We start from the raw sequence: 11,097 nt of genomic DNA, 5'->3' as shown, positions 1-11,097 counted from the left end.
AAGATTATCGATTGTGAAAAGAATTCTACCATCAAATTAGAAGAAAAACTATGTAAAATACTAAAGAATGATTACGTGAATTTACAGAAAAACTATGCAAAATATTGCAAGAAGTAAAACGTGATAACAATTAGAGTGAAATTGAAAGAAAGTTTCTTAGAAAGACTGAAAAAAACAATAGTGAAAATTCTTTCTGAAAAAAAATTGAAAGGAAGTTTCTTAGAAAGACTGAAAAAACAATAGTGAAAATTCTTTCTGAAAAAAAATATGCAAGACTATCGATTGTGAAAATAATTCTACCAACAAATTACGATCTACTATCAATTGGTACACTATGCAAAATACTGCAAAAAGTAAAACGTGAAGACAATAATAGTGAAATTGAAAGGAAGTTTCTTAGAAAGACTGAAAAACAATATTGAAAATTCTTTCTGAAAAAAATGCATGTGTAAAGATTGTGAATTCCCTATGATTCACTGGAAAGGATTGAAGACAAATAAAAAGTTTACTGTTTACAGTCCGGGAAATCCGCGACGGTCTCGAAGGCGCGAGATTAGATTGCATCATTTCGTGCGATTCCGTGCGATGTCGTTTGACTTTTACGTTAAAACACGTCCTCTTCTTCTTCGTCGTTGGCGCTCACTCTAAATTTAGAGTACGCGTGCAGTTTGTAAACGTCGCAGGTCCGGATGAAATTAACAAATTAAAATCCACTCGTTCTGCGGGCCAATCAAAACGCGTTCTTCCTTCTATTTCGGTGCGTTCCGTAACAAAGTTCGTCTGTTTTGTTTGCTATTATTATTGTTGATAAACATTTTTCTGCTGAAATTCATCTCTCGAACAGTTGTGCTGTGGTCGTGCTGCAGTGCGTTTCGAGTGCATACAAGAATACACCAGTAACCTTAACATAATTCTGGTAGAAAAAAAACACGGATCAAAAGGACAGCAGACACGGATTCTTATCGTACGGATAAACTGGTAAGTGGATTTTCCGATGCTTCCAGAACAAACTTCAACTTATAAATAAGCTTGCTTTTCTGTGCCAAAGAAAACACATACATTTTTTTTTGTACATTGAATTCTTGTACATACAAAAATACGTTGCAACTGCATTTTTATTATTGACGCTATACAACTTTACGCGCTTTATAGGAACACCTTGAACTGCGTTCGACCTTTGAATATCGATGAATCAGAGTTTTTTTTTCAGGTACAATTTTAAAAACACATCATTTCAAAAAGTTATTACACTTTACTTTTAAGTTCATCACGAACTTAATCACAATTTTATTACCTTTTTATGCATTGATTGTAAATACGACGAAATATAATAAAAAAAATGAAAATGAAAAAAAACTTATTTTTTTTGTCCTTCAAAGAACTTTTTTATTTGGAAAATTATAAACTTTAAATGAATTTGCAACTATTTCCACCGAAATCTTCAAAATTTCAAAATTACGTTAATTTCTTTGAAAATCAATTTTTTTCAGGTACAATTTTAAAAACACATCATTTCAAAAAGTTATTTCTCATTACTTTTAAGTTCATCACGAACTTAATCACGATTTTATTACCTTTTTTATGTATTAATTGTAAATACTACGAAATATAATAAAAAAATGGAAAATGGAAAAAAAAAACTTATTTTTTCGTCCTTCAAAGGACTTTTTTATTTGGAAAATTATATTAAATGAATTTGCAACTATTTCCACCGAAATCTTCAAAATTTCTAAGTTACGTTAATTTCTTTGAAAATCAATTGTCTGCAATGAAAATTTCAGATTTTTTTTCCTATTACAAAAATTAAATTTGTCATATTTTTTTTTACTAACTTAAATGATGAACTTTTACGTTTTAATGTCTTGAAAACATATTATTTCAGTTTGGAACGACGCGATAAACGAGATAATTCGGTCAAGTATTAATATTTTTTTCTTTTACATCTCGTGTCAAAATAAGGTCAAATGTGCGAAGATATTGGAAGCACAGTTTGTAAATAAATGCATCTGCTTTCGATCATTTCTCCACATGATTTAAGTTTATTTAATATTTTCACAATTCGAGAGGCGTTCAAATTATGTTTATAGTCTCGAATTACAAACTATCCGTTTCAGCGCTTTCGAAAAAAACACGAAAATGAATTGATAATTCCATATAAATAATAATGATGTAACATAATATGCATTTTACACATATCAATCGTTTCCAGTCAACAAAACAACAATTATCCATAGAATAACAGGTTTTATTCTTTATAAGTAACAAATACAAGTTTTTTTTTTAATTATATCTAGAAACTAATGTAATTATGATTGAAAAATATGAATTTTCTTTAATTATTTTATTAATTAATTTTGCTTATTTTTTACACAGTAAGGTAAGTAATTTGTTCTGATTTTCAACGATGTATTTTTCTTGAATATTAACAAATTAATTAACGCAATTTTATACTATTAATTGATTAGTATTAATTATTTAATGTAAAACACTTTTAATTACTTGATTTTAATTTATTAACAATCATTTGGAAAATTCCATACGTTTTCCTTCATTTTCTGCTAATGAAATGAACATTTAATTATAGTTATTTAAATACATTAAAAATTAACTCTTTTTGTTGGTTTTGGGAAACACTCTTATCAATCTTTAGTTTTCTTATGAATTGCACAAATTAATTTGATATTTCTTGTGAAAAAAGGTTTATGAAACGTTACTATTTTTTTGTATTTTAATGAAACATTTATTGTTTCATTCTTGCCATATTTTTACATAAAAAAAAAGCTACATTTATATAATGGATATAAATCCAACTCGAGTCGAACGCCATCTCGTGGGTAAATATAATAGTTAATAGACAATTAATTTGACAGAACATGATTTGACAGCTGTCATTTGACGTCCCAAGAGCATAGTTAATATGATGTTGCAAGTGTGGAGAGATTATTTGAAGGATAGAAATTGGTTCTTCGTCGCGAAAGATGTGAGGCATGCGAAAATGCGTAGATTCTGAGATCAGTGCAAGGACAAGCGTTGTTGGGAATGCATTAGCGTTTTCTGTGCACTTGTGAAAGAAGGGATGACTTGTTGCTTCGAGATCGTTTCTGAAGGGGAATAGACGTGCAACTTGCGACGTTCTTCATTGTCAAACTGGACTATTGCGATTATACAATAGTTTGCAATTCGTTATTATCCTTCCTTTTAATAATCGTATCGTACGTGAGGTTTCTCTACTTCACCCATTTCAACAGCGTATGGTACTACTATTACCTGATCGACATCATCTCTCTAATAGCTCTACTCTATAAGCACGGAAAGGTTTATTATAAACAATAACACCTTCATTCACTGCTCCATCAATGTCTCCGACGACGAACAAATCTGATTAATTTCTCTTGATCTCTTATAGATGGTTATATTTTCTTATTACTTTAATTTATTTATTCAATTAAATAAAATATATATTACAGCAATTTTTACTCTATTCCCACTGTAGATATAGAACAATACCAATTTAATAAAATATAAAATAACGCCATCTCGTGAGTAAATTTGAAATATTACAGATACCAGCAAATATGATACGAGCAAAAAAATATGAATACTTTTATATATTACGTAAGAGTAGATATACCAAAAGTTGTGCAATATAAGACTTCTAATAGATAAAATGGTTGATAGTTGGGATAATAATATTCGAAGAAAATAACTCATTTTTGTAGATAATATGGAAATTGTTCTTCATTGTCAAACTGGACTATTGCGATTATACAATAGTTTACAACTCGTTATTATCCTTCCTCTCAACAATCGTATCGTACGTGATGTTTCTCTACTTCACCCATTTCAACAGCGTATGGTACTACTATTACCTGATCGACATCATCTCTCTAATAGCTCTACTCTATAAGCACGGAAAGGTTTATTATAAACGAGCCGCATTTGATCAATACTATGAGAATGGGATCGGTTTTGAGTTGTACATTTTCTTCGGATTTCCTTACTTTCTGATCACAGGATACATGTCTTCATTCCACACCGATTCTACCTTCAACACTTGCTTCAATAACACCTTCAGCACTGCTACATCAATGTCTCCGACGACGAACAAATCGTATCAAGTTCTCTTGATCTCTTATAGATTGTTATATTTTCTTATTACTTTTGTTGATTTATTCAATTAAATAAAATATATATTACAGCAATTTCTACTCTATTCCCACTGTAGATATAGAAAAATACCAATTTAATAAAATATAAAATAACGCCATCTCGTGAGTAAATTTGAAATATAACAGATACCAACAAATATGATACGAGCAAAAAAAATATGAATATTTCCATATATTACGTATGAGCAGATATACCAAAAGTTGCGCAATATAAGACTACTAGTATATAAAAAGGTTGATAGATAATAATATTCGAAGAAAATCACTCATTTTTGTAGATAATATGGAAATATTGTGTCTGATTTAGTGCTTAATCACTGCAAGATGGATTCACACTAGATAGTTTTAGTAGAGAATAATGGATGCATACACAACAATGAGTATTTAGATGAAGGATAGAATGTAGTATGGAGATTACAACTGGATTCCATTTGTTTTTGCAGGGAGTTTGGTGTGAGACTGAATATAACAGAGAAGGATGGACGTTGAAATGCAAAATGCGACATTTAACGGGACGGACGATGATGCTTTCGAACGTCCCCTATACGAGCACCTCCACTTGGGCTTAATGCTAATCACGACATTAGTGGGGATCGTCTGCCACGTCATAATCATCTATTTAATCGTGATGATGCGAAAACTGCACAGTCGCACCTACATGCTAATCTTGAACTGGTCCATCCATGATCTTCTAGTCAACATTACTGTGATGATGAGTGGTCTGACTTTCTGGTATCCATCGTTACCACAAATGAGGTGCGTCGACTCTCACCTCCAACCAATACTGATATTCAACGCAACTCTAATAATAGCCGTCCTCAACTGCAACACTCTGATGAAGTCCTCAGTGAAATGGAATAAGATCCTCTGCGGATGCGTGTACGGAATAGTGATTTTGATGTCCGTGATCAGCATAATAGTGTGCACATTTCATATAAACTTCTTCCTCATTTTCTTCGTTCCGCTTTCGATGCACGTAGTGGCTCTGATCACTTTGATCATCAAAGAGATCAACAAGTGCTGGAAGAGGAGGACGGATCCTTTGAGCGAGGAGACAGCGTTTCGCATGAACATAGCGAGGATCTACATTTACAATTGGACTTTTTTCTTGACCATTTGCGTACTTATGAACGTGGTGGTCCCGGTGGTTCAGAGTTGGATAGGGTTCTTAGTCGGAGTGGTCTTCATGAATTCGCTCTTCGTGCTCATCTACCTGATCAGGGCGGATAAAAGGTTCAGGATAATCTTTTTGAATACGTTCAGGAGGGAGCAGGAGTACGACGTCGATGCGACCATCAGCTTTGCAGAAGACGACAACAGCATTAGGAATACACAATGAAACGAAGATTCTTACACTTCAAAGAGATTCTAGATTACATGCACATATCGACACTAGTACCTCAAATCTAATGCTCGCTGTTATTGTCGCTTTTTAAAATTGTTTTTTAATAAAAATATAATATTTTGTTAATCAATCTTAACTCAGATTCTTAAATACCCACTCGACACTTGTATTTTATAACATTAAACTTCAATCGTAAATCTTGACATCTATTTGACTAACTGATCAGGTTAGAAAATGGAAAATAATTGATAATAATTGACAATTTCAAGAAATGGTCAGGTCAGAAAAATAAACAAATAAAATTTGACAACTATGTCAAATTGGAAAACTGATGATATAATTGTCAAAATGGATTAAAGTTATAGTTAGGTTGGATTGAGCCGAAATATAAACAGATATACCAATTTACCTTCCCAATTAAATGTTGATCAAATTAGACAAAAATAATTTGACATAAAAATTTTGAAAAATTATCATGGAAAAATTTACTATGCCTTCAGATTTGACATAAACTATGATTGATCAGGTTAGCTAATATCAATATTAGAACAGTTTAAATTACCAATTGACGTCTTTCTGAAAATCTTGATCAGGTTATATATAACAAACATAGAAATAAAACTATGAAATTAATTAGAAAAAATGAGAATGCTGACAATTCAGGTTACACATTTAGTTTTTCACTTTACCAATAATAATAATATTCTGACTGATAGGAATTGTTACAGGTTGACATGGAACTTGATTACAATGACAATTACACGTATTCGGATTATAATACGGAATACAGAGAAATGTTCATATACTCGGAGATCATGACGACGACATTATCCTTGATAGGAATTGCAGCCGACATCCTGATCATCTCGACGATTTTATCCCGAAAAACTCTGCAAACCAGATCGTATCTACTTCTAATGAACTGGGCCATCTTCAACGTTCTCTACAGGATCTTTGCGGAGGGTCTTCAGTACCTAATCCCGATAAAAATCGACATAAAAATAAGTGCGATGTGCATCACGTTCAACATCGACATGCTATTTCAATTCGGAGAAATCGTCTTTCTATTAGCTCTGATCTCCAATTGGGCAGTGAAGAGCGACAAGATGCACACTCTGTTAATTTTATTCATCTTTCATGCGCTGATCATAACAATTTTGGTTATGATCACAAGTTTTTGCATGCTCAATATATTCACAAATTTGATGCGATATTTACTTGCAAACACGTACCTGTGTCTACTCGTCATAGTAATAGTTAAAAACGCGAATAGACTTTGGAAAGCCCGAGTTGATCCGTTGAGCGAAGAGACTGTGAAGAGATTGAACTTGGCCAGCATTTATTCCTTCTATATGCTTGTTTTATTAATCCTCCTTATACCTTTGCTCAAATACAATCAATTTCACGTGCTTCATTTGTTAGACAAGTCGACAATTATAATTCCTTACGCGTTCATCATCTATCTAATTAAAGTTGATCATATTTTCAAGAGCAGTTTCTTAGATTTGATCAAATGTCGTCGGCCTGAGCAGAAACCAACCGAGAACATCGCTTACGACACTCACAACGATGAATGTGTGAATATACCGTAATTTAGTAAATTAATCAATAATAACTTCCAATCTGTTCAGAAATTAAAAACAAAAAAAATATGCACAAAATATTTTAATATGCTAGATATTATAGAAATTTTAAAAATATTTCGATTACATATTGACACTAGAACCTCAAATATAATGCGCGCTATTATTGTTGCTTTTTAAATGTGTGTTTTTAATAAAAATATAATATTTTGTTAATAAATCTTAACTCAGATTCTTAAATACCCACTCAACACNNGTTTATGATGATCAAAATTGACTAACTAATCATATTAGAAAATAGCAAATAATTGACAATTTCAAGAAATGGTCAAGTCAGAAAATTAAACAAATAAAATTTGACATATGTTTGACACCTCTGTCAAATTATGACAACAATCATAGTTAGATATATATTGATAATTTCAATAATTACTCAGGCTAGGACAATTAAAAAAATAATAAAATTTGACGTTTATTTGACAACTATGTCATAGATATACTACTAATTGTCAAAATAGGTTGGATATAGCCGAAATATAAATAGATATACCAATTTACCTTTCCAATGAAATCTTGACTAAATTAGACAAACATAATTTGACATTAAGATTTTGAAATGAATATCATGGAAAAATTGTTGACATCATGACATCAAATTTGACATCCTCCATGAAAAACTGATCAGGTTAACTAACACCAAAGTTAGAACAGTCTAAATTATATAGCTGATACCAATTGACGTCTTTCTGAAAATTTTGATCTTAGTTAGAAGTAATCAACATAGAAATAAAACTGTGAAATTAATTAAGTATATTGATTACTTAACTATATTGATTACTACATCATTCAATAATAATAAAAACATAATAATATTCTGACTGATAGGATATTTTTGCAGGTTGACATGGAATTTGATTACAATGACAATTACACGTATCCGGATTATGATACGGATTACAGCGTAACGTTCCTATACTCGGAGATCTTGACGACGACATTATCCTTGATAGGAATTGCAGGCGACATCCTGATCATCTCAACGATTTTATCCCGAAAAACTTTGCAATCCAGATCGTATCTGCTTCTAATGAACTGGTCTATCTTCAACATTCTCTACAGGATCTTTTTGGAGGGTTTTCTGTACCTAATCCCGATGGAAATCAACTTAAAAATAAATGCAATGTGCATCACGTTGAACATGGACATGCTATTTCAATTTGGCGAAATCGTCTTTATGTTAGCTCTGATCTCCAATTGGGCAATGAAGAGCGATAAGATGAATAATCTGTTAATCATATTCATCATCTACGCGCTAATTATAACATCTTTGATTGTAATCATAAGTCTTTGCATGTTCGATATATTCACACATATGATACGAGCTATACCTGGAATCACGTACCTGTGTCTACTTTTCATAGTAATAGTTAAAAACGCGAATAGACTTTGGAAAGCCCGAGTAGATCCGTTGAGCGAAGAGACTTTGAAGAGATTGAACTTGGCCAGCATTTATACATTATATTTGCTTGTTACTACAATCATCATTATACCTTTACACACATACAATAAATTCCTGGTGGTTAATTTGATTGAGAAGACAACGATTGTAATTCCTTACGCGTTCATCATCTATCTAATTAAAGTTGATCGCGTTTTCAAAAGCAGTTTCATAGATTTGATCAAATGTCGTCGATCTGAGCAGAAACCAAACGAAAACATCGCTTACGACATTCACAACGATGAATGTGTCAATATACTGTAATTTTGTAAAATAATCAATGATTATAACAACCTTTTACGTCTCTTCTCTTGGAGAAACTTCCAAAAAGTTCTGTCAAAAAATATAATCAAAATATCTTAATTTTGTAGAAATTATAGAAGCTTTAGAGGTATTTAGGATCATAGCTAATCTAATTAGAAGTATTAGATAATGAAAATTTTAAACGGTTTATGGATCAATATTAAGATACTTAAAAGTCTCTGAATGTTTAAGAGAAATTGCAAAAATGTAATTGAATTTTATGCACTTTTTTCAGAGAAATATATTTTCAGTTGTTTAAACAATTTAATAAAGAATCTGGGAATAGAAAAGATGTTATTTATATTGATTTAAAACCTACATTATTGTTGCTCTTTTCAATCAACTTATTTACTCTAACTATCTGGATGATTTATTTATTAGTTTGAATTATGTATTCTTCAAGTTGTGTGTATGTAAACGAAATCTGTAAATATTTCTTAATAAGCTTCCGCTTCATCTTCGGATCGTCGTTTGCTTTCTACTTCATCATCAAAACTATTCCATCTGTTTGACCGGAGAGTGTTTGCAGGTGATCATGGAGCCAGTGTACAACGAGAGTAGTCTGGAAACGGACACGGAATTTGGAGAGTTGTACAGATACACGGAGCTGATCGGAACGGCACTTTCCTTGATCGGAATCGTCGCGAACATCTTGATCATAACAACGATTCTATCCAGCAAATCTCTGCAAACCAGAACGTACCTGTTGCTCTTGAACTGGTCCATCTTCAACATTCTCTTCAGACTCACATCCGACAATCTACTACACGTCATGCTCATTAACATGGAAATCAACGTCGAGATGATCTGCGTCACGATGAATTTGGATACGATGTTCAGATTCGCCGAGATGGTCTTCCTCTTAGCGCTCATCTCCAATTGGGTGTTGAAAAGTTACAAGATTAGCGATCTCGTGATTCTTCTCATCTTCTACGCAACTATAACATCTAGTCTTCTCGTCGTCACCAGTTTATGCATGCTTGATATTGAGACCGAATTGATATACGCTTTAGGTGGAGTCACGTACTTGTGTTTGCTGATCAACGTGATCATCAAAAACGCGAACAGATTTTGCAAAGCCAAGGGGGATCCTCTGAGTCCGGAAACTGTGAAGCGGTTGAACTTAGCTAGTATCTACACACTTTGGACTATAGCTTCATTTATTGTGATGTTATCTGCATACATCTTTGGTATATTCATTTTCATACAGATATCAGCGATGAGCACGTTCCTTATACCTTTGATCTTCATACTATATTTAAGTAAAGTTGATCAAACGTTCAAATGCAGTTTCCTTGCTTTGATCAACTGCCGTCGTCTCCCAGACAATCCAACTGAAAACAACAATGAATGTTGCAACAATCCATAACTACCAACATAACAACAATTTGTAATGACAACCTGTCACTGAAATGACAATATGTATTATTTTTATAGTAGTCTTGTACTTTACTGAGTATTAAAATTAGAAAAATTAATTAAAATAAAAATATGAATAAAAATTGTAAAAATTTTCTGTTTAGAAAAGAATCAACCAATGAAAATCCTTGAGAAATGTCAAAATTATAAATCGATTATTGAAACTGTAACGTGTAAGAAATGAATCCCTCAATTTTGTAAGTTTGGTCTTTGTCGTTGTTTCTTCTGATATAATTTAAAATGCTATTCATATTTAGAAAAATCTTCAAACTTGTTTTGAGTTAGGAATAATCCAGAAATTGTGTTAATCTTCTACGCAATTATGACTTCCTGTCTTATCGTTTTGTGCATGTACTCCGATAAGGATGAATGCTTCATATCTTTTGATAGGTTTTACCAATTGCCCTATATTCTGTAATAAAATATTGACAGACATTTCATTGACAGCCAGTTAATTGACAGACAGTTAAATGACAGATAATGAATTGACATATTGACAATTGAAACTGATAGAGAATAAAACTTGATTTTGAAGTTAAATTGAAAGCAATTATTGAAAGTATTTGAGTAAATTAATAAAAATCATAAAAATATTTACTTTGATAAGAAAATTTTGCAGGTAAACATGGAAGTAGCACAGAATGAAACGGATCTGCATATGGATCTGTCGTATCGTCACTACACAGCAATGATATCAACTGCATTGAACTTGATAGGAATCACCGTAAACGTCTTGATCATCTCAACTATACTATCCAGCAAATCTCTTCAAAACAGATC

At 32.0% G+C, this 11,097-nt stretch overlaps 1 protein-coding gene across 15 annotated transcripts in view; it reads left to right on the top strand.

Annotated features, from left to right (window-relative positions):
* The first annotated feature begins 553 nt into the window (after positions 1-553).
* Positions 554-11,097, top strand: part of LOC108569940 — a 48,373-nt gene continuing 37,829 nt past the window's right edge. For 2 of the 15 annotated variants that reach the window (XM_017931706.1, XM_017931720.1), the window contains exon 1: positions 554-978. Coding sequence is in view for 5 of the 15 variants with exons in the window: in XM_017931711.1 (XP_017787200.1) it covers positions 4,648-5,508 (861 nt within the window). In the remaining 10 variants the exon portion in view is untranslated. Of the gene's footprint in view, positions 979-4,612; positions 5,675-6,242; positions 7,284-7,995; positions 9,057-9,427; positions 10,346-10,936; positions 11,095-11,097 lie in introns of those variants that run through there. The other 13 variants (XM_017931710.1, XM_017931717.1, XM_017931716.1 and 10 more) reach the window with 12 other exon arrangements.

The sequence above is a fragment of the Nicrophorus vespilloides genome, unplaced genomic scaffold (assembly GCF_001412225.1).
Source record: "Nicrophorus vespilloides isolate i.1.1-1 unplaced genomic scaffold, Nicve_v1.0, whole genome shotgun sequence".
NCBI lineage: Eukaryota > Metazoa > Arthropoda > Insecta > Coleoptera > Silphidae > Nicrophorus > Nicrophorus vespilloides.
Note: the sequence above shows the minus strand (reverse complement) of the source record. Positions and strands in the feature narration are given on the sequence as shown.